We start from the raw sequence: 23,953 nt of genomic DNA on the forward strand, positions 1-23,953 counted from the left end.
TATATATATGTATATAAATGAAATTGCACATGGACTTCTTTATGATGCTACGGCTCTCATCAAAGCTTGCATGTCAATAAAGAGCTCTTAATGAATTGTAGTTATAAGACTGAGTTTTGAAACCTTAGTGACATAGCTGCAAAGCAGTATTGTACTGAGAAAAGTGTATGGTAGGTTTGAGATGTCGGAGCACGGTAGCTTTCCTTGCTGGTTCATTCCTAGTGAACTCTGCGCTTCCAAAGTGTAGCCATGAATTTACAGCAATAAGCGACTGTTTGGGATTTGTGGGTTTTGTTTTTTCTTTTATTTCTTCTTAAAGACAAATTTAATACTTCTGATCAAGATTTGAGTCACATAGCCCCTGTGGCCTGTGTTGTGCTCTAATACTGATACAGCTTTGTTTGAAAGACAGGCAGAAAGATAAAGAATCTGTTTTTGACATAGGTGTGAGGTCATTTTCTCAGCATTTTGCTTGCCAGATAGGTCAGGAGATACCCCACAGCATCCAGGGATGTGCACCCAACGTTAGTCCTAGAATACCAGAATGCATTTTTATTCTGTCTATACTCCTTTTACTGGGTTGAATCTCCCAAAGGTCTCTTGTTACAACAGGATAAGCAGCCAAAACGAGGACAAAGATGGAGACTCTGATAATACAATCAGTGAGCTGCCTCCCACTCTTCAGGATGTTTCCCCTGACAGAAGGCGGTCATCTTCAGATGCATCACGGTCCACTTACAGCCTCACGAGGCGGATTTCAAGTAAGATCGTCCTTCCAATGTTAATGTAATTCTTGTGGGGAAGAAAATCAAACTGTAGTGCTTTCTCTCTCATCTTTTAGACAGAGAATCAAGTCAAGTTGAAGGTACATTAATTAAAACCTTCAGGAACACAGTGGAAGGGGCCAGCCCTGTTTGTCTTACTGAAGCATATGCATGATAATGCCATGTGAAAACGGATGGGAGAACAAACAAAGCTTAGCTTGCCCTGCAGTGTAGCTAAGGATGCTGTTAATTGTTGGCAATGTAATGGTGAAAAATGCCACTGGGGAGCCTGATATGCTGGGTGTTGCACGGACATGGAGTAGCTGTACGCAAAGAAGCACAAGTTCACTTGTGCCTGTAATGGCTTCAGCTGAATTTCTAACAATCGTGTTTGTGCGTTTCTCTCACTTAGGTTTAGAGTCGAGGAGGCCAAGTTCTCCATTAATTGACATTAAACCTATCGAGTTTGGAATAATAGGAGCTAAGAAAGAAATAGTTCAGCCAACTATCCTGCGAAAAACCTATACCCCAGATGACTATTTTAGAAAATTTGAACCAAGACTGTACTCTCTTGACTCAAATAGTGATGATATGGACTCCTTAACAGATGAGGAGATCTTGTCGAAGTATCAGCTGGGCATGCTGCATTTTAGCACGCAGTATGATCTGTTGCACAATTATCTAATAGTGCGAGTCATTGAGGCGAAAGATCTGCCTCCTCCAATTTCCTACGATGGTTCAAGGCAAGACATGGCTCACTCCAACCCCTACGTGAAGATCTGCCTTCTTCCTGATCAGAAGAACTCCAAGCAGACCGGAGTGAAACGCAAAACACAGAACCCGGTGTTCGAAGAGAGGTACACATTTGAAATCCCCTTTTTAGAAGCCCAGAGAAGAACTCTGCTTTTAACCATAGTGGATTTTGACAAATTCTCACGCCATTGTGTTATTGGCAAAGTGTCAATGCCCTTGAGCGATGTAGACCTTGTGAAAGGCGGACACTGGTGGAAAGCCCTTGTGCCTAGTTCTCAGGTAACAGAATTTATCAGATTATTGCCACATATTTTTTTTTTCACTGTTTTTTTTTGTGCAGTTCATTTGCTTGTTGGCAAGTAATGCGGTTCCTAATCAGTCGTCGTCATTTTGTTAATACAGCATCTGCTGGGCTGAAATAACTGTGGGCCTGTAACTGATCTTTTAGCTAATACTGTGAGGTAGAGGAGCTGTCTTTCACATTCAAAGGAAGTGACATGACAAAAAATCCTGTGTCAGTTTTTATGAGAACAACTCAAGACTGCTTTGGAAGTCTGCACCTTTTGGGAGACCTTTCTTGTCACGGCAGTGACATGTGTCAGTTCCCAGACACTGCAGTGACACTGTCCCATCTGGGTCACTCCTGTGGCTGCCAGCACGACTGTGTTTTGGGGACATGAGGGGCCATGGTGGTCAGTGCCACCTCCTTGCAACCAGGAAAAGAGCAGTTCAATGGGAAGGTCTGAGCTTTGTGACCGGGAGCAGCAGTGGGCTACCACCCACATATCACCCACAGAGCTAGAGGCACAGGACCCTGTAAAAAGCCAAGCTCAGAGCATAGCATGAGCGGCATCTCCAGCGTTTGTGGTAAGGACGGGAGTACCACTCAGGGTTAGTATAACAGGGTTGCCCTTCCTCGTTCCTTGCCAGCTCTGGGATTGCAATTTCTAGGTTTTAAAGTCTTCGCTGAATGAAAACCCTATGTGAACTTGGACGTTTCACGTTTTCTTTGATTTTTATGTGTTCACAGAAGACTGACGTAGCCAGAGGTATTAGACGAGATGAATAGTAAATCCTTGACCTTGCTGCTGATTTACTGTATCGGTCTGAGAGTCTGATTTGTAGTAGAAACTTGTGATCAGACGTTTGTGGAAGTAAAATCCACCAATCAGTGTTTATATATGAAGCCGGATGTGTCTGTGGCTCTGTTTTGGCCCCAGTCTGTGTGCAGAGGGGCTGAGAGTGCTTTCACCTCCTACTGAGACCTTTTGCACTGTTGAAGGGAGAAGGAAGACACTGCTAACTGTGAGAGAGCCAACTAGGTTTGCCGTAATAGAAGCAGGAGCATTACAGGATTAGCCTGAACAAATGTTCAGGCAAAAAGGAAATTTTTGAAAGTTGTGAACAAATCAAAATTGTGGGGTCTGTGAGTGTGTCTTTATGTAGTGGAATCTGCTTGTGTCAGTGGGATCTGCTTTGCCTGCTGAGTGAGGGGACAGCTGTGTTACGAAGAGGTTCGTAAGGAAAATGAACAAGGACAGATATTCCTAGGCTTCCCTCACTGCCTTTTCCCAAAATGTTTATTTACAACTGCCTGCAAAAATTATTATTGGGTTTTTTCTATTAGTGTTCATCATGGGTTCTGCGTTGTGTATCTGAGGACAGAACTCTGCTCTTTGCACCCCATTGTCCTCCCATGATTCACACCATGCAGCCTTGTTTGGTTTTTTTCCCTCTGCTTTTTGCATGATAAATACATCTCTGTATTATGTATCTCTTTAGTAACAACATGGATTCATTCCGCAGCTGATACGGGCCTTGATGAGACAAGATGCTGAGTGCAGAGCCAGCCCTCCCTCTCTCTTGAAACTTTCATTGAAAGCTGCTGCTGTTTTCAGCAGTGCTGTCCACTTCAAGATAAATTATTTATGAAGAAATTGGCATTTCTGGTGTCTATAAAAGAAAGGAGAAAAAGAGAAAACTCCATTTGAATGGGCAAGCCTAACCTTACAAGCCTTTTGCATTTATCTGCTTGCTGTATGGGAAAACCTAATTTAAGAAAAAAATTCTCTGCACCCTAATAAGTAAAGTCCCCTGTTTTGGTCTTGTCATACTTTCTTGTTCTTTTTACTTTAGCTGGCAGACTGCAACTGCAAAGAGAACAGCAGTATTTGTACTAGGACATCCAATGGGAGATGTTTGGTGTCATCCTCACATGTGTTCTCAGTGATAAGATTTTTTAAGTTCATTGAATAAGGTTTATTTTTATCTTAGTGGTGATTGTAGTTGAATTCATTGATCTCAAAGGGTTAAAATAAATCCTGGAAGAAGTAAACCAATAAAGCCTATTACTTTGGAAAATTGCATTTTAATCCCTTTCAATAACAGTGGTGCTTGTACTAGAAATTTTTGAGGTTTTTTTGATTGCTAGTTTTAAGATTGTGTCTGTGGAATGATAGATTTGACATGTTGACAGTATCTTTTATAGTTCTCACTTTTTTTGCTTGATGAGTTGAGGGACAGACAGCCTTTTGTTTCCTGTTTGGTTGAACCTGAGTCTGCTGAAGTGTACTTTATGTTGTGAGATTGTGATAGACGGGGACAAAAAAAAAAATCTGTGTGCAATTGCATTTTATTTTGCAAAAGCTGTCCTTGGATTCTGGAGAGCAACACAAAGCTGCCGCGGTGCAGTTTGATCATTAGTCGATGGGAACTTGCCAGACTGGGTTGGCTGCCCTGGGGCTCACATGGAGCAGGAGCTGGCAGCAGCAACCCCCTAGCGATAGAGATCGTGTTGGAGAAAATGCTGAAGCAGGTGCTTGGAAAACCAGTAACAGGAGGGAGAGAAAAATAGACATGATACGTAAAGATGAAAGACATGAAATATGTGTTGTGGGTTTGTTTTTTTTCCCTTTTACTGGCATTTATAGACAGAAACATGATGAGCTGAAGAGATGGAGGAAAGTGAATCCAGATGGCAGGACCAGTGGAGAAGGTTTTCTCTTCATACCGATGGGAGTGGGATGGGGCAAGGTTTGTGGAAGAGCAGAGAAGGTGGCCTAAATGGTATTGGCTAAGATGAATGTCTGTTTTGCCCTTGCTGTATTTCCCTGGAAGGCATTGCCATAGTGTGTGCTGATAATGTCAGATGCTGAGTCCTTGTCCCACCATCACACTGAGCTCCATCAAGCCCAGGGCTGGGACACTGCTTCAGTGCAGGGCTGTGCCAGCGTGAGTGAGCCCTACTGAAAAAGATGGGAGATCCCAGCAACCTTTTGGTGCGTGGAATGTTGGCAGGAACTGTGGGTTTCTTCCAGGCTGAGGCATGGTCCAGCTTCTCCAGCCAACAATTCAATTGACTCCACTGCGAGCTTGACCAGGATAAGCTCTTTAGGCCTGTGGATGGGATGTACAGCTCCTCAGTGGGTCAAATTAGTAGCAATGAGACATACAGCTCCTCAATGGGTCATCATTAATAGCAAAGAGCTTCATTACCACCTCATGGAGTTGCTTGTTAACTAACAGCCAGAAAACTTTGAGTGTAATGAGGCGAGCTTTGTGACATGGACCTGCTCATTATGTTGGAAATGGGTGGGTCGTCAGAGAACCCAGCTAGGGGTGAGAAGCGTGGTGTCCTCTCAGCCTTGAGGAATCGGTGCAGTAAACCACATGATGCTAAGCCTCAGGCAAAAGACTTTACCTGTACGTAAGGGCTTTTTTAGTCTGCATCGTGCATTGAGCCCTTGGAGGGATTGAGTCCAAAGTGGGGACACAGGGGAGCTGCTGACCAGCATATCATCAGAGCCAGCAATGAAGTAAGCAGAAGGACTTACTCCTTGTAGAAAATGTCAGTGCAGGTATTGCCAAATTCTTTATCTATGGTAGTTCTGGGAGGCTTTTTCTTGCAGGCTAATTAATGTGTTTCTGAAGTACAGTAGCTGCTCGTGGAGTAGCTTTTGAGTCCAGTCCCCGTAGGAACACTCAACACTCGTGAAATATCCCCTTAAATGTGTGTGACTTTGCTTAATTACCATGAATGAAGTTGGCAGGCCTTGCTGTAGCTGGGCTCAGATTTGCACATTCCTCTGTTAGATTAATTCTGAAACACATGTTCAAGACCCCAAGTTTTATTGACATATGATTCATTTCTCTTTTGGCAGATTTGAGTGGGCAGGAATAAATGTTGTAGACCAGCAGTAATGAGAGCTGGGAGATCATTCTGCAAAAGGAAAAAAATATTGCCTGGTTTTGGTGGGAAAATAACATAAAAATTCCTTCTCCCATCAAATTAAGCCATTTTTATATTAGAGGGAGTATGCATTGGACTTACTTTTTAAACTTCGTACTCTGAGTGCACTAGAATGAGCTGTCAGCCCTTTACGTTAAAAAGGTGTGTGCTCCACAAATGGAGTGGCTTCACAGAATCACACAGAATCACAGAATGTCAGGGGTTGGAAGGGATCTCAAAAGATCATCTGGTCCAGCCCCCTGCCAGAGCAGGATCCCCTACAGTAGATCGCACAGCTTCCCTAGGGCAGCTCACTGCAGGTTTTTTTGATGCCCATCTCAGGGATAAGCCTGTGACAGGTACCACTGTGTTGTTCTTACTGTGCCTGGGTTGGGAAGGAAAAGGGGGAAAGGAATTTGGAATTCAGGTAATGACTCAATCCCGAGCATTCCTCTTGGGTGCTACCGTTGAGTTCTGCCGCGCAGCCAGGTGGAGGTGCCACATGACCTGGGGACCTCCAGCTGTGCATGCGCCGGCTTCGTTCTTGGCATCCGTGTTCCTTCGCTTACCCATCGCAGCCCTGAGAAGGAGCTGTACCTGGAGAAGGTGGATGACGCCTTGCGGTTGGAGGATTACTGTAAGTGGTGCCAGCAGCCATCACTCGTACAGACTTAGAGCGCTGGGCAGCAGAGGCTTGCTTCAGAGCTGGCACAGCAGTTGACTCAGGGCTGTGTGCGTCAGTGAGGAACAGGGGTCCCTGTTCGTGACGGTCATGGGAAATGAAATATGAAAGTGAATGTTGTCAGTGTTTTTTTCATTTTCTTGCTTTTTTTCTTTATTTCCCCCCTCTGCCCCCCCAGCTGTCTAAAAGCTTAGCGGCTTAATTAAAGGACTGATGCAGAATCACTGATGACGAATGTGGATTGTTTATGTGGGGCTGTACTTGCTCATTAACAGGCTGTTAAAACCAACCTGGCAGCTGACCTGTGTCCAATGGGAGAGATGTCCTGGGCAGAGCCTGGCTGGAGGTGGGATGCCACCACCCTGCAGGTCACTGGAGTTGAGAGAACTGGGATGGGATGCTGTGGTGGATGCTTGTCTGTCACGATGACAACATTTTGGGCTCTTAACCTGTAGTTCGTTGTCATATTTTGTCTTATGACATTCTACAACCTTTCTTTCACTCTATCTTCATTTTTTTTCTCCTAGGTCTGTTTCACTGTTTTTTTCCTCCCTTTTCCAGTCTTAAAGCTCCAGCACTGAGAAATTTTCTTCTCGATCATTTTCTCTTCTTTTTTTTCCTTATCTGTCTCTTCTGCTTCTAGCTGTCAACTCGATAACACTGTTCTTGTCCATTGGTAAGTATATTTTTTTTCAGGTTCTGGTCCTTAGTAGTTCAGCCTTCCCGAAATGATTGCTGTGTGTCACAGGTTGCTTTAAAAAGCCTCTTAGAGCAAACTGTTCTAAACCGTCAGTTTTCTAATGTGCCTGGAGGTACCCTCACAGATAACCTTGAGGAGGAAAATCAATCTGAAACTTCATTAGGAGCATTGCATAGATGTCTGTGCTGATGTAATGTGCTCTGATTCCCCGTTGGGAACTGGGCAGGGTTTTGGCTGCAGAATGTGGCTGGTGGTGTAGCATGGCACAGCGAACAGTCTGGGGGTCTGGGAGGAAACAATTGCCCTGATCCAAACAAGATGTGCAGATGGCATTAATTAAAAACTTCTCTTTCTTTGAGGTAGCCTCTTTGTGTTTTCAGAGATGACAGAAAAGAAAAAACCCCAAACTTCTTAGGCGTCTGGTTCAACCGAAATGGTAACTGCAGAAGGTTCTGGATCACAAGCGAGCATAAAGCTGCAAACACAAGCAACTGGCTGTGTTATACAGCTGGGGAGAAGAACAGCCAGGAGAGAAACGTTAATCAGAGCTCCAGGAGAGTCTTGGACATCCCAGACTTGGTGTTGATCGGGCACCTCATCAAACAGGAAATTGCTTTTCCAGGGTCATCTGGGATCTCGGCACAAATCAGCACGTCATCAGCATAATAATCGCAACTAAAATGATGCCTTTGCCTGAGGGGCACCTCTGCACACTGTGTTCTGTGAACAAAATATTCAGGGCGAAACTAACAGCATTTTAGTTTCCTGATGGAAAGACACAGGAAAAATGAAATTCTGACACTTTTCCTTGAGGTGGACAACATGTTGATGACCCTTCTCATGCACAAACTTGTGCTGTCTTCTCAGCTCAGCCCAAAGAGTGTGAGGTTTGGGGAGGCTCCAGTGTGCGACCAAACTAAAGCTGTGCTGCTGTGCCTGCAGTCCGCCAGCGAGATGTGTCTTAACGCCCTTGCTCATACAGACGCCTATAAACACGGCGATGGGCGTGGGGGTCAGTGGTTGTGGCAACATGTTGCTCTGTGGGTCCATGGGCTGGAGGAGCACCGTAGGCAACTCTAACAGCCTCACAAGCCACCTGAGACCATTGTGGCCACTTGTCCCTCTGTGAGCTGAATCTCCTACCTGACCCATAGCAAGAAGCATCCTGTTTCTCCGTCTTGCTGTCAACTCAGCTGTGCTCCCCAGTTACTCCCATTTTGCCTGCTGAGCCAGCAAGTCCGTTAAGCCACAACTCTGTCTGCATCCTCATCCTCATCTCTGACAGTAACTGTGTCACCAGTGTGTCTCACTAGCAAGACTGTCACATTGGCAAAGGTACACTGTGAGCTTGTTGGGGAGAGCACAGGGAACTGAAACCTGAGGAGGTGTGCCTTGTACTTTGGGCTTCTTGGAACAGCCCATTAATTCCTGTTTGCTAAGGATGGCGGGTAGCAAAAGAACAGGAGAAAGCTAGTGAGCATGGCGCAGCCTGGCACGGTGGAGTTGCCGTGGGTCTGAGGTGCCTGGGAAAAGCACACGACGGCTGCTGGCCGCCTGTTCATTTTCTCGAGTACCTGGCATCCCCTCTGGCACTGTGGCAGGTTTTGAAGCACGTTTCCTAGATCCTTGCGGCTAAGCTGGAAATAATGCGTTTATAAGATCAGAGGCAGTTCACGGCTTCAGTTAAGTGCCTTGAAAAGGCTGAGTCACTTGTGCGGGGAGGTGAGCTGCCCCGGGATCGGGGTTTCCTTCTGAACACGTCTTTTGTTATTGCTGCAGACTCTGCTGGTGCTCTGCCGCAGTGGGGCTGCCGCTTTCTCACTGGCTTTGAGCACATCCGTCCTGCCGTGGCCTCGGTAGGCTGGACTGTGTGTTCCTTCCCTTAAAATGATTAACGGAAATCTGGGCGTGCCTGAAAAGCATTGAGCAGCAGAAGGTACTGTCGAGATTTGGGAAATTAGGCCTGATCCAAGACTCGTTAAAGCTGGTGGCAGTCTGTCTTCTGACTGTAGGGGTCACACCCAGTCTGATATTGTCAGTGTACAATGTGGGGCAATTTTTTAAACCTGGAGCATAGACGTAAACGTGACAGAAGCGTGGAGATCTCCCTTCCCTTGCTGAGCTTCACCACTGCACCCTGACCCAGGGAAGCCACTTAGTTCCTACAGCTCTTGGATAAGGTCAACAGGTTTCACGAATGCACGAATGCAGAAGTAATTACCCCAAATCTTCATGGGGATTTTCAGCACTGTAAGCTCGAGGTGACTTGCCCATTGCTAGCCTGCCTGCCTCCTGGCTGTGCTTGAAGTTTGGGATTTGCAGCTGGAGCTGTTTGCTTGTCTCTTCCCAGCAGGTAATAACGTCACTAATTAGTTTCCTGATTTGTGCTGTCCAAATGTACCTGAATTTCTAGGAATTAAAGCCTGCATGGAACCCGACACTGCGGTGAATGCAAGTGGAACTAGGACTTGATATATTAAAAATATTGATATGTTACAAAAAGAAGTTGTGGCCTGGGGGGTACCTCAAGTGGATCCTGCTGTGGGTGACATTGTGGGCACTGTGGTGCTTCGTTACTGTCCTGGTAACAGATTTAGAAGTCGCTGACTATTCTTGATGATAAAACACGTCCTCAGGCTGCTTCAGCCACAGACCTGAGAGGATTAGTTTTGGGGAAAATCAGACCAAAGATAACAATTTAAATTAGAGTAATTTTAAATAACCTTGGATGTGAGACTCTTAGATCCTTGTATTGTGCAACTATTGAGCACAATGTTGTATGTTGGTATGGCTAGACCTCGCAAAAATCATGAGTGTCTGTGCATTTTGGGTCAGGTTTGTGTTGGGGAATGGCTTTTTGATGAAAGAACTTAAAATATATGTCAAACAGAACTGTGGCATAGGAGTTGGCACAGGTTGACAGGAGTCCTCTCAGTGAAAATATTTTAGCAGTGGAAGAAAATGCACATGGTGAATGTCTTTGTGCTGTGTCATCATGTGGTGCCATGTAATGTGACCCAGGAGATGCTGTGACAAAAGGAGTTGGGGGAGAAGGGCCATGGGGAAGGTCAGGCAGAAGGTGGGCCAGGTTAGGGTGGGTGCTGCCAGATTGGTTCTGGAGCTGACTCCTGGGACAGTGGAGCATGCGAGGAGGGCATGTGCTTTTGCCTTAGGATCTGTGACGTAGATCCACACTCTTCATCCAGGGGCTGTCCTGTTGCCTGCGTGGTGCTTCCTTCACCCTTTGCTCATTAAATGTGGGAGGTTAAACACGGAGGGGTTGCTTTGCCTGCTCCTGAAAGGAATCTGGAATCAGGCAACCTGTGGCCAAAAAAAAGGATATTATATTAAACTGATCTGTGTTATGTAGCCTCAGAGGTGCAGAACTTCCCCCTCAGCCTGCCCGCTGGCTCCTGCGTGCCATGTGTGTCCGGAGCGGTCGGCAGGAACAGGAGAGGAACCAAAGCACTTTGCCATTTGCAACTGAATAGCTGTGAACTTGTTGGGTTTCCTGGCAGCCGTGGCCTCAGTTTCCCCAGAGCCCCGATAGCTTTTACCTCATGTGCTGGCTCATCTGCTGATGAACGTGGCTCTTTGGGTCAGTTCAGGCCATGACTGTGACTCAGAGCTTTTGGTTTTTTCTTCGTTGTCTACCCTGTCCTTTCATCTCTGATTTCCATAATCTAATATTTGGGGCACCAGTAAAAATATTTAAGCATTTTGCTATGATTGCAATACCACTGCAGCTCTTTTGCCTTTTGGGAATGGGCTGTGACCATCTGATCTAGACGGCGTTTTGAACTGTTTGACTATTTGGAAGGAAGAATGAGCTCTGCACTCCTGCATGGACCTGGGATGAGGCAGATGCATCAATGACTTGCCTGGTGTCTTCTCAGTCTCCAGAGCTGTTTCATTGTGTGTATTCTGCATCTGAGAATAACAGCACCTTGGAGCCAGATCATGCTAGGAGGGAGAAGTTATTTTAAGCTGTCACATCTGAAGAGCAGTAATGTCAGTTTTCCAGCCCTTTTTTTTTTCTTTTTCTTTTAATTACTAGTTTTAAGCATCATTAAGTAAAAAGAAATGAAATAATGGCTGAACAGCTATATTAATGTAAAGCTATGGCCATGGTACAGCCTGGTGCTCAGCAAGGGCATAGTTAAGCTGTGCCATGGTCTCTGGGTAGAACTGGACATGCTGAGGGGATGTCTTCTCTAAGTTACTTTCCTGTGACCCAGGAATGCATTAACCTTCTTGTGCCTGAACTCGCCAAGTGACTGGTGTGGTCCTTGCGGACTGGGAAGGAAAGAGGTTGTCTTCTCCAATGGGTCTGTGTTTTGTGCGTTGATGAGGGTGTTAGGTTGGTAAGATCAGAACCACCTGGAACCGTTCAGGATGGAGACGGTGGAAACGACTGACCTTGTATTCATTCCTCTGTGTAAGTCCTCTTTGCAGGACTGCTGAAAAAGCTGGTGACAGATCAGTGGTTAAAGAATGATCTTCACCTAGTGATAGTATTATTTCTTGTTTCTGCTGAGCACAAGGCACCACCAGGTGGTTCTTCTTCACAGTTTAGAGTGTGACTAAAATTTCTTTTTCAGGCACTTTAGACAAATGGGATTTATTTAATTTCTTTTCCAGCTCTTCCCGTACCCTCTGAGCTCTGTCCTGAATTTCCACATTCCCTTTTCCCTGCAGAATGAAGTGGAGCTGGGAGAGCTGCTGTTGTCACTAAACTACCTACCCAGCGCAGGAAGACTGAACGTGGACATCATTAGAGCCAAACAGCTTCTTCAGACAGACATGAGCCAAGGTTCAGGTAAAGGGCAGCGCATTTCTCATGTTACTCATGCACAGATTATATGTGCTTTTAAAGCAGATCGGTGGTGAGGCTGCAATTTGTCGGCAACCCAGGTGAATTTGGATGCTCAGTTCCTATTAATTCAAGGCTCATTTTATATATATAGCAAACAATAACAAAAGTTATTGGGGCACTTACTCCAAAATAAAATTGAAGGTGTGAATACCTTTGCCATATTTGAAGTAAAAGTCTCTAAACCATGGTGAGGTAAGGAACCAGAATCTCTGAATTACCCGTGTGTTGTGTTTGGTTTGTGGCTGTGCTGTGTTTTGCAGATGCTGTATGCTGCTGGAGCGTCAGCATCGCGGTGGTTTTGTTTACGATATCTCGCAGCTTTGGGGATGGGGTGAGGTTTTTGCGATATCCAAGTGTTGCTCTCTGCCATTTCTGAGTGTGTTGGCTGGTAATTGCTTCATGTGTATGCTCTCAGGTGTTTTTCCCATGTTCCGAGTCCCAGCCACTGCTGCCAGAATATTGGCATTTTCCAAAAAGAGCACTATGCTTGGCTTCTGTCAAGACTGTCATTAATTGTGGTTTTGGCAGGGAGCATTTTTAATCCAGCTGCTTGACTTTTGTTTCCACTGGAAATCCCTGGGAGCGGTACGACGGTACAAGTCCCAGACCTTTGCAAATGCTGTTTTCCAGCACTGTCCATCCCTGTGATGCCCACCCTCCGCAAACCAGGTACTGAGTCATGACAGCTGTAACGCAGAGCCTGTGTTCGGTGTTTTTGTCAGATCCCTTTGTGAAGATTCAGCTTGTTCATGGATTAAAACTAACAAAAACCAAGAAGACCTCCTGCATGCGAGGGACAATAGATCCCTTCTACAATGAATCCTTCAGCTTCAAGGTTCCACAGGAAGAACTGGAGAACGCCAGCCTAGTGTTCACAGGTAAATTTGGTGATGTTGCTGACTTGGCATGGTCCTGGTTGTCTCTGAGGTGAACAAAGAAGCAGTTGTGGGTGTGCGGATGAGCCCGTACAGGATGGTGTCTGCCCCAGTTGCCACCTTTTAAGGAGTGGCCATCGCTACAGTCTCCAGGGAGGCTTAATTAGCAGTCTGTATTCTGCAGAAGCTATTCCCAGCATTGCCAGCTGATAACTGGAGCTGGCCAGGAGTGCACCTCATCAGTCTTGGGCTTAACTGGTGCCCTTGGGAGTGCTTTTGTGCAGGGGAGGAGGTAGCATTAATTGCACTTCTTGGCAGCAAGCAACTTGGCCATGAAGTCAAAAATTGGAAGAATGAGAGGGAAATGTTAAATGATCCCAGAGCCTAAACACTGGCAAACTTCTGGTACTTCACATAATTTGTTGGTGAGATGAAGCAGCTATGGGTATTTGACACTGACATCAGCTGTTCTGTGAGCAGATTTGTTTGTGCCTTTATTTTCAGAGGTCTGGGTCCCAGTGCCAAGCCCTGCGTGGCACAGCTGAGGTAGACCAAGACACAGACCAAGTGGGCCATAGGCCAAGAGGAGTCCCAGAGCTTGAGAGCTTTGTCAGTGCTGGAGATGTGTGGCCAAGATAGGAATTCTTATTTCTGAACAGTTTCTGAATCTTCTGTTCTTGTGCTTTAGGTGTGAAAAAACAGTCCATGGGAATTGATGATGGGCTGTCCCGCGGGGGAGTCCCTGGCTGTGCTCTCACTGCAGGCTGGACAGCACTGGTGGGGCTGAGCTGAGGCCATGAACCCACCGTGGCCAGTGGCCTCTTCTGCTGTTCCACAGTGTGGAGGTGTTGGGCACGGCTGCAGGGACCCCTCGGGAGTGGTGGGTTTCCCTCCCACACTGTGACTTCTCCCAGCCTATGTGTGCTGTGAAGGTGGGCACCATCAGGAGTAGGATCAGATCTTGGGCTCTGGAGGTGCAGAGAGGCTGGAGAGTGGAGCTCATGCTCTTCTGTCATGGTGGGTTCACATGATTCACAGACATGGGTTTTTTTGGTTTTTAGAGGTTTTTTTTGTGGGTGGGTTGTTTGTTGTGTTTTTTTTTTTGCAATTTCCACCTATTACTCATCAGGCTGCCCAGAGAGGTTGTGGAGTCTCCTTCTCTGGAGACATTCAAAACTCGCCTGGACGCATTCCTGTGTGACCTGCTCTGGGTGATCTTGCTTTGGCGGGGGGTTGGACTAGATGATCTTTCGAGGTCCCTTCCAACTCATAGCATTCTGTGATTCTGTGATCTTTCAATGAAGAGAAAGGAATCTAGTTCTATCTATTTCTGAAAGAATGTATTTTGAAGTATTTTAAAATTTTCTTACGTGGCAGGTACAGGTGTCAAAGTTGGTACAAGGAGCCTAATTCCAAGCCATTAGTTTGTTTCCAAACATGTTCTAACAAAAGCGATGCTGATCAGCAATTCAGATTTTGCCCTTCATGCTCAGAAATTTCCTCAGCAAAAAGTCAAAATTAATCACTGCTTTGCGTGCACATCACCCTGACTGTACGTTGCATGTGCAGTGATGAATTTGCTCTTGGAAGCTTCTATCAGGTGATCTTGTGAGAGCCGTGAAATGCTCTTTTCTTTGTTTTCCCCTTTTCCCAATAGAAGAAGAAAAGGCAAACAAAGTAGTGTCTCTGTGCAGTTGGAAGGGTGAGGGAAATGCGCAGCTCCTCACCACGGCTGATGAAGTTATCATTAATGAGTGAATGTCTGTTGTTTTTTTTTCCTGTACAAATGGATGTGTTCTCAGTTAAGTCAACGCATTCAGATTTCAGTGACATGTCTTGTAAGTGGTGCTTCACTTCAAGTGATGTGTCACTTGCTTTGAATGTTGCAATAAATAATCCTGGGCCAGAAATCTCACCAGCAGCTCCAGAGCTGGGAAGGAGCGTGCAGAGATCTTTGGCGAAGCAGCGGGGCCGGGTTCTGGTGGATGCTCTCAGATGGAAGGGTCGGGCATGGCACGGCTGTGGGTGTCGGGCTTGCTGCTTTTGCTGTGGTCAGGACTCTGTAGTTTGTGATCTGTGCTTTGTGATCCGTTACGCAGCTGGAGCCAGAGGTGGTGTTTGTGTCGCTGTCTTCTACTGGTTTGGTGTCTGTGCTGCCTCCTGTTGTTAGAGGAGCCAGGAGCCTGTCGTGTTGTGAGGACTCAAGCACAGGTGTCTGCAGTGTCATGAGAGTGAGGTAGTTCAGGGGACTGAGTGATGGAGAAGATGCTGAGCTGTGTTCAGTGTTCACCTAAGTGATGGAGATGTTCTGGCTATTGGGGGAGGCATGTCCTCAACAGGGAGCGCATCTTGTGTGCTCCTCAACAGGGAGCGCATCTTGTGTGCATCCACAAGTTTTTAATAAAATGAGTGTCAGTGTACAGCTTGGCTGATGTTCTGGGAGGAGGATGGTGGTGTTTCCCATGTTGCTGCCTTCTCAGCACGTTAGGGTGTTGCACAGCTTATAAGCTTGTAAAGGGCTTTGAGATCTTCTGTTAAAAGATAATAAAGAGCAAATGGTTGTCAGTATGAAGAAGCTGTACATTGCAACGTGAAGATCTTTTTGTTATTTTGTGCCTCTAAAAGCAGGAGCAGAAGCCACGTTTTTTTTCTCTATTTTCTTTTTGGTTTACATGTTTTTTTGTTTTGGTTTTTTTTCCCTGCAGTGGTAGTTCTTTTTGTCGTGTGTTTTGTGGGAGCTGGTTTTTATTTCTTATTTTTTTTTTCAATCCACAGCTCTAGTCCATTAGGTCAGTTAATTAAATTTGCTGTTGAGTCAAAGTCCAACTGAAAAGGAGAATAATCCTGCTTGAAGGGTGGGTGACGATGCTTTGTATGGAGAGAAAGCTATAAAAGCAGTCATGGGAGCCAGAAGTGAGTATATCTTCAATAATTTAAAGGAACCTTTTTTTGTGGCTTCATATTTTGGACCCAGTCTGCAGCTGTCTTTACATTGGCTTGGCTTCACTGGAAAGCAGTGGAGCCGTGCCAGGCCCTATCAGCTCAGGCTCCCCCCGTGTGACTGGTACCATGCTGCAAAGTAAGGCACTATCTAGACAAAGTAAGATTAATTGCTTGGCATATATTTTTTTTTTTCTCCTGTGTGTTTTTCTCCTGTGCATCTTGAATCAAACTGCCTGGGGTTAGCGCACTGTGGTAAGAATTTAGGCACCGTTTTGCTGCAGCTTTAGCAAGGACGGTGTGCGCAGGCACTGCGGGTGGGCGGCTTTCGGTGAGGCACCGAGCTGCTCCCTCCTTTCCTGGTGGGGCTCTGGAGAGCTGGACTTGGGACCGAAGGCAGGGCTGGAGTGCAGCCAGACCAGGAGATGGGCAGTGGGTGCCTCCAAGATGGGGTGAGCTCTGCATTAGCCGAGGTTTGGGAAGGTTTAGGCTGTTGCTTAGCTCTTTCCTCCTCCTTAGGCATACTAGGATTCAACACTGTAAATTATTGGTGTTTACAGATCAAAATGCTTCTTCCACGTGGGAGCAGGACACCTTGCACAAGCTGTAATTCTGCCTTTCTCTCTGTTCCTACTTACTGGGGCTGTCACTAACTCACACCCCAGTGTAGTGCCTAAAATGAGGTGGCATGAGCTCAGGAGGAGCCATCCTTTCCAGGAAAAGGCATCCAGGGTCAGGAGCACTGCTGCAAGTATTGTCTGTTCAGAGATTCTCACCGAAAGAGGCTAAAACCAGGAAAACAGCCGATACTCATGGCAAGTCTAATGTCCTGACAGAAAAAAGATGAGGAGGCAGCAGCTAGGGGAGAACGTGTTTGATGGAGTAAATGAAAATCAACGTGTTGTCTAGGCAATGAACATGCATATACATACTGTAACAGAAATGCAGTTTTTTGGGTGTTCTTTTTCCACTTTTTGTTTGTTTGACACGCATCCCCTATGTGTCATCTTCTGCTCCAGTGCAAACAAGTCCTGGGTTCACCTCTTGCAGAGAAATGAGACAGGCTTTAAAAGACAGCATGTTCTCCTAACCACGGATACCTGTGAGCAAAGGTGTTAATTATTCTTTGTCCCATGGTAAGGGGAAGGTGGCGTTTGCCCCAGGCAGCAGGGCTGTCAGCTGCTGCCCAAGGTCATTTCCAAGCAGAAAGAAAAGAGTATTTGAGGTGTGACTGCAGCCTCTGCATTCGAGAGGGCTGGATGCTGGGTGCCTAGAGATACTGCGTTCTCCCCGCTGATGGATTTTGGACAGGCTGTCCTCTAAACCCCTGCCTAACCTCCGGAAAGCCTGGGCTGTGCATCAGGAGGTGAGAGAACACCTGAAATGCGAGCACTGTGGTATTTTGTTAATGATTATAATGCTGTTAATAGCAGTTGTTGGTAATGCTGTTTGTGTTGCAGTAAAGCCCAGATGGCCCAATAAAAGCCACCAGTGCTCCAGGGCAAACTGCATCTTGGTGACACGTTAACATCTTTTGATCACTTACCATAAAAACTACAACCTTCAGCACTCACAGTTAGGGAATATATCTCTCCCCGAGGTCCTGTAGTGACTGCATATGTCTTTCTCCATCTAAATAAGCTCTTGTACATGTTTACGTGACAGGATCTTTAGAGCTAGTGAAGAAAGCAGGGTCCTCAAAGTCAGAAAGATCATTTTGGTTCTCTGGGTGCCATCTGTGCTGATGCAGAGGGAAAACCTGCTTTGCTGGCTGCCCTGGCTGAGCGCGTAGCCAGAGCTGGGACAGGCACCGAGGCTGATGGTGTCTGGTGGGGAGCGATGGTGGGGCTTGTCCCACTGCGCCGTTCCCGTGTGGAATGTGGCAGCACAGGACACTCTGCCCACTCCGGGACAGGGTTTGCTTATGGGCCTTGGTGTGTGTGTGACAGCTGATGAGGTCCTCATCGTGAGCACCGGCTAAGGACGCAGCTCACAGCGCTCTCCCTTCTAAACCGTTTAGTAGGATTTTCATAGAATCATAGGTTACCAGGTTGTTTTATATGATTCTCTTCACTTTTCCATATGTTTTGAAAATGGACTGTGTCTCCATTTTTAATACAGATTTATGACCCATTTTTAAATATTTTTTTTAATACTATTTTTCAAGGTATTTGATTTTTTCAGAGAGCATTATTGAACAGTGAGACTTTGCACACCTATACTCGTATTTTGAGTGGCACTGATGATGCCATCGAGCATCTCTGTGCACCGAGTGCTGTTACAATGCCGGTCTTCAGACCCCTGGGTCTCTTCAATGCCTTATCCCAGGGTTTTAATTAACTTCCAGTTAATAGGCAGTACTTGATTAAAGTAACAGACTGCTGTTCAATAGCAGTATACCTAGTTCCTCTGCTGGCTCATTATCCCTTTGGAACAATATAAGGACCATTATTGACATTTAAGTTTTTAAAGGGGGAAAAAAGTCATTATTGGTGTGTGTTGCTAATGGTGCAGTTCTGGATACTTTAGTTTGATTTGCTTTCATGGAAATGTTTTGGTTTTGAACAAATACTGCCTGTTTGAGCATATTTGTTTCTTTTGTGCCGTTGCAGCTTGAGGGGAGAGGGCTTGGGTCTTCCTTGAAATCCTGACTGCTTGTTGGTGGTGAATGTTTTGGGATGTTTCTGTATCTGGAATAAGTGGTCATTAATGGCACAGACAGCCCCTGGTCACCCTTTACTCCTGGGGATTTTGGAGATGCTCTGGTACAGACCAGTTTGGTCCTTGTGTTGTCTAATTTTGTGGATGTTCACTAGAACATGGTTTGAGCTGCTCTTGATCGACAAGACAGAATTTCTGGACAGTCATTGGTGGTGGATGTGGCAGGGAGGAGAGCAGCCCTGACCTAACAGAAGAGGCTGAATGGATGGGATGGGCCAATGCTGAGGGTGGTCCTCAGCTCCAGACCTCACCTTCCAAGTGAGCCCGGGTTAGGCGGAAGGAAAAACTGCTGCACCAAAGGCTTTCAGCTCTCAGACCCACACTTACCCATCGCAACTGGAAGTAAAACTAACTAGGATTCGTTCTGTGTGAGTCCTGAAGTTGGGCCTCCAGGCAGCTTGAGTCTTGGTTGAGGAGAAGGTGACTGAAGCTCCTCAGACCTTAAAACTGTATTTTCCCCATCAGCTGTGGTCAGACTAATGGACTAGACATTGGAGACAAAGTGGTAGTTTTGCTGTTTGCCTGTGCAGGAGTTTGTCCGTGGCAACCCTGCTCGCTGCACGAAATAGTGAGGCTTTTCAGTGATTTTTTTTTTTTATTTAACAGGCTCATTTCAAAATGCCCCAATTAGCTAGCAGGTTGAAGGCTGATAATAGTTTTGCCCTCAGGCTTCTCCAGAAATACACCTGAATTCTGACTGGCCAGGCTGTGTGAAAGCATGACCTTCAGATCATCCTTAGGTGCCCATTTGAAGCGATGGAAACCCCGACGTGTTCAGGTTCATTACATATCTGCATTTTGACTTGCTACTTCAAATGCTAATCTCTCCTTTCTCCTGTTGCTTTTTCTTCCCCTACTCTGAAATATTCAGGCACTTTGTCCGTTGCATGCATACAGGGGAAAAAAAAAAAATCTTCTCTGATATATGAGAGGAATTAAACTGTTTTTTTTCACATACTGGAACACAGGAGGAAGAAGTGTTTTCTGTTTTGAAATGCTGTTGTGGGACCATAACATCTCTTAGATGGATAGAAAATAGTTTCTGGTTGTCTATTAGATGTGTGTTTTTGAAGCATTGGACTGTCTGTGTATTCCACATATATGGAGCTCAGAAGCAGAATCTAATCTGTGCATAAACCTGTGTAATCCTATCTCAGCCAACGGAGAGGGGAAGAAAAAAAGAGAAACCCATTGATGTCAGCACTGGACTTTCTGGGGATTTATACCTGTTTAATTTAGATCAGAATTGGCCTTTGTGTCTGGCATTATAAAATATTCCATGTATTTATGCAGCAGACACCATATGGTCTGTTCTTGGGTCTGTGGAGGGCAGGATGCTCCCAGCCGCTGCCTCCCACGGTCCCGGCTGCTTTGCTCTGGCTCCTGTGGCCACACGGGGGGACCCAGTAGGTCTTATGAGGACATCTCCTGCTCTTGGGGTGGTCGGAGACGGGTATGAGGAGATGTGCTGGCAGCAAGAGACCTTGGCCTCCTGGAGATCGCCCTGCCTGGCAGAGCCTCTCCACATCCATGGGCTTTCAAAACCCTTCCAGGAGGAGGAAGGTCCCCCTTGCTCTCCATCCCCTGGGTCCCCACCTGTGGCTTCCCGGTCCCCACGGTGCGTGCTGTTTGTGAGCCAAGTGACAGAGGAGCAGCAGTGAAGGTTGGTTGGAGATGCTTAGTTGGGGTCCTGCAGCCCCAGTCCTGGTTTGGGGTCACTCAGTGAAGACGCTGCGGGGATGAATTAGAATTTTTGCAGCAGACTCGCTGCTTTAACTCACTGCAGTTAATCCTGATGAGAGCAACAAGATGCTGACGCTTCCTCAGCTGATCTGTTGCTTACTTAGAAGGCAAATCTAGATTCTCCAAGTTAATAACAGTGCCTCATCACAGACATGGCAGAAACTGCTTGTCCTGGAGCTCTCTGGAATTTTTTGGAAATCTTTTTCTCTTAAAGAAAGGAACAAAGCCTCCTCTCTCCAGGCTGGTTGTCAGCACTTGCTCGTTTTGCCAAGCCCATTAATTTAAGCAGTGTCATGCCTCTCCTGACCTCAGCATTTCATCTTGTTTGGCTCATGCCATGGTGAAAGAAATTGTTCCATTATCTTTCTGTGTATCAAATGAAGAAAAATCTTGGTGGCAGTAGCTGCTCTGGGCAGTAAAGTGGTGTCTGGAGATAAAATACCTGTGCCTGGCCCCGTGGCTATCAGAGGAGCTGCGTGAAGGCGCAGCTGTCCATGCCTTCGATTGCAAGTGCGGTTCGGCATTGGTGTGGGTGCCTGTGCCTGTGAGCTGTATTAGCAAGCATGAAGCCATTCATGTGCTTTGTGGGATCGGGGTCTCACAAGGCAGAGAATTAAGATGCAATTTGGAGGGAGAGGAAAGATGAGTTGGAAGTGGAAAAAGGCAGCTGTAAGAACTCCTTTTCAATATTCTCCAGGCTGTTGCAATAGATGCATCCAGTCTGTTGTTCCACTCTCCCCTGATAATTTTGTGAGGTGTCATCCCTGTGTGTCCTTGAGATCTCTGCAAGACATGCTTGTGCACTTGCATTTCCCCTGCTCCCTGGGTCCATGCTCTCTCCTGTAGGACTTTGCTCGCCCTGTCTGAGGGCAGACCCCGATTAGCCAGACCCCTGGCTCGGGGGGCATCACCGGGTGCGTCCACAGGGTCCCCTTCCCGGGCTGCTCCATCCAGAGCCCAGGGGCTGCTCTCGCGGCAGGTCGAGGAGGCAGATGTTTTTCCAGAGGGAGTTTCCGTGGCGTGGTGATGTTCTCGCATGGAGCAGCAGCTGGATGCGGAGCTGTGGCAGGTCTGTGCGTGGCCGGGCTTTGGCTGTGTGCGCAAGCTGTTCCAGTTCCCTCTGGAGCTGGGCAGGCGCAGGCGTTGCAGGGAGCTGCCTCAAGGAGGAGGTGCTGGGAGCTGTTTTACGTGCACATCAGAGCCTGATAGAGATTGAATTGGTAAATGTGAAACCACTGCATCTTCTCCTGTGATTTTTCTCACTTCTCTACTAAATATTACGGGTTATGTTCATAGAGCAAGGGGCAGAATTTGGTCCATACCTGTGACCTTTGCAGTGTTCATCATTAGTCCTGCTGCTGCCTGCTCCTAGCAGCACCCTCTTTGTGCCAAACTGCTTATTGATGTCAAGCAGTAACAGAAGTAGTTTTGAGACCTGTTTAACCTGACCACTCAGCCCCACTAGCCGATGGCAGAGCTCAGCAACCTGTGTAGGAAATGCTGGACACTTGTTTCTGCCTGCAAAGGGTCCCCAAGACGAGTCAATTTTGCCCATGACTGTAATTGCTAAGTAATCTCTCCCTGTCCTTATCTTGACCCACAAGCCTCTTGTTATATTTTCTCTCCCCTGTCCAGCTGAGGAGGGGAGCAATGGAGGGGCTTTGGTAGGCACCCGGCATCCAGCCAGGGTCAGCCCACCAGAATTACATTACTTGTCCTCATGAATTCAACCCTCTTAATGGACATACGTGAACCCAATTTTCTTTCCTATTTTGGCATTTCTATCATAAAGAGATTTTTTTTTTTTTTTAAAGAAGCCTTTCTGTCTTGAAGTGCATCCCTCAGTAAAGAGTAGCCGCAGAAGGAATTGGTTTGACCTCTGCTTCCTTAATTGCTTTTTGCTCTATGTTGGCCTGGAAATGGATGTTGCTATTGTGTAAATTACTGTGATGGTGGAAAAAGAGCTCATGAAATCAGATGTGTAGTTTCTGTCAGGAAAATATGTTTCTTAAATGGAAGGCAGTGTCTACCTGTCTATAACCAGAGTCTAGGTCAGCCTGAAAACCCCAGATGATAATTACCTCATTTTCGGTTTCCGAGCATCTTGATGGATTACTGGTTTTTGTTGCCAAGGGCAGATTTAATCTGGAATTTACTCTGAGCTCCTTTCCTACTTTCTAAGGGGTTACTCAGATATCACGGAGTAAAGGTCGGTCCACCGATACCATAACCTGGGCTCAGAGTGTGGTGCAGCACCCAACTATGGTCTCCTGGGTTGAACCATAGGGCCTTCTTCAACTCTGGTGAAAGAAGCTGAAAGGAAAGAGCAGGAGCCCTTTCCCTCCCGAGGCTGAAGGTGTGAGCCTCCATCGAATTGTCTCCACTGACTATAGCCATGGTACGTGGGTCATTGCATGCAAAAGCAGGGGGTCTCTAGCAGAGCCTGCCCACCCTCAGGCTGGTGGCCCCACTGCAGCTCTGCAGGAGTTTTCCTGATCCAAGGGCCTCTCAGGTCTCCCTATAGATGTCTCCTGTGTTGGTGGGTCCCCTTCCAGCCAGGGCAGGGTTAGCCTGGGGGTGGCGTGCAGCTCACCTTATATGATGGAAAGCTGTCATTCTGGGGTCGTGTCGGAGAGCCCGGTAGCGCTGGTTGGGACACACGGTGAGTGGTGCACGTGGGGTCTGTGTCGAGAGTGTGACGTTAACCGCTTCTGCTGGGCCTTGGAGCAGACCAAAGCGCTAGACACGAGTGTAAATGGGGTAATAAGTGTAAAGGCTAATGTGTGCTTGTTGGTGTTCAAGGAAATGGTTCCTCATCTGCTTGAGAAGCGATGGCTGCAGCAGAGGAGGGAGTGGAGCAGAGCCACCCTCAGCTTTCCCCTTCTTGCTGGACTTACGGGCTCCTACAGGTTTCTTTTCCGAGCTGTTCTTGGAAGAACCAGTAACAGCCCCAGGGAAAATTATGCTTCTGAATGTGAGCAAAGAAAAGAGCTTATTTTCTCAATGCCATCTTCAGCACCTTCTCCTGGGTGAGGTCCATGCAACAGCTCCGTGCGGCGGAACTGTCAGCAAATTTGCTCAGCAAATACTGGCCTTTTTAGGAGGGGAATGAAGCAATTAGCTTCGGAGAAAGGCATGTCCTTGAGTTTAAAGGCTCGTGAACTGATGAGTGAAGGAGAATTTGTGGCACATAAAGATCTCTAATCTTCTGAGAAAGCTGCTGTGGTGAAGCTTTGAGTTTGTAAACCCAAGGCTGAATTTAGTGCCACCTCTTATGATCTCCGTGTGGATAAGTGTTTGGCCTTGGAAAATGTCTTCTCTGTTCTTCAGCAGTAAGTCTTCCTCCATGCTATCTAAATTAGTTAACAATAGAAGCAACAATGCTTATATAATTAGGCCATTAATACCCTAAAGGAATCAACATGCTAATTACCTGACATGATGACATTAGCGAGATACTTTACAAGAATTCAAAATACATGGATCAACAGTAAAATTACAGGTCCCTTAGTACACCTACTCATTTTGTAGTCCTGACATGGATTATTTTGGAAGCCTTGGTATGCCTGGGGTACTTCCCATTGTTAATTTAACCTGTGATTAATTGATGGCCTTTATGACTTCTTGGTTTAAATTACTTGCTATTGTCTCCAGGATTAGGCTTCATCTTC

General features: G+C 46.4%; 1 protein-coding gene across 1 annotated transcript in view; it reads left to right on the forward strand.

Annotated features, from left to right (window-relative positions):
* Window positions 1–612: 612 nt before the first annotated feature.
* SYT17 (synaptotagmin XVII) overlaps window positions 613–23,953 on the forward strand; it is a gene marked incomplete at its 5' end in the record, with an annotated part of 25,575 nt that continues 2,234 nt past the window's right edge. Inside the window, 4 exons of the mRNA XM_009875183.1 lie at window positions 613–761; window positions 1,177–1,796; window positions 11,826–11,946; window positions 12,726–12,881. Coding sequence (XP_009873485.1) covers window positions 613–761; window positions 1,177–1,796; window positions 11,826–11,946; window positions 12,726–12,881 — 1,046 coding nt within the window. The remainder of the gene's footprint in view (window positions 762–1,176; window positions 1,797–11,825; window positions 11,947–12,725; window positions 12,882–23,953) is intronic.

The sequence above is a fragment of the Apaloderma vittatum genome, unplaced genomic scaffold (assembly GCF_000703405.1).
Source record: "Apaloderma vittatum isolate BGI_N311 unplaced genomic scaffold, ASM70340v1 scaffold17108, whole genome shotgun sequence".
NCBI classification, from domain to species: domain Eukaryota; kingdom Metazoa; phylum Chordata; class Aves; order Trogoniformes; family Trogonidae; genus Apaloderma; species Apaloderma vittatum.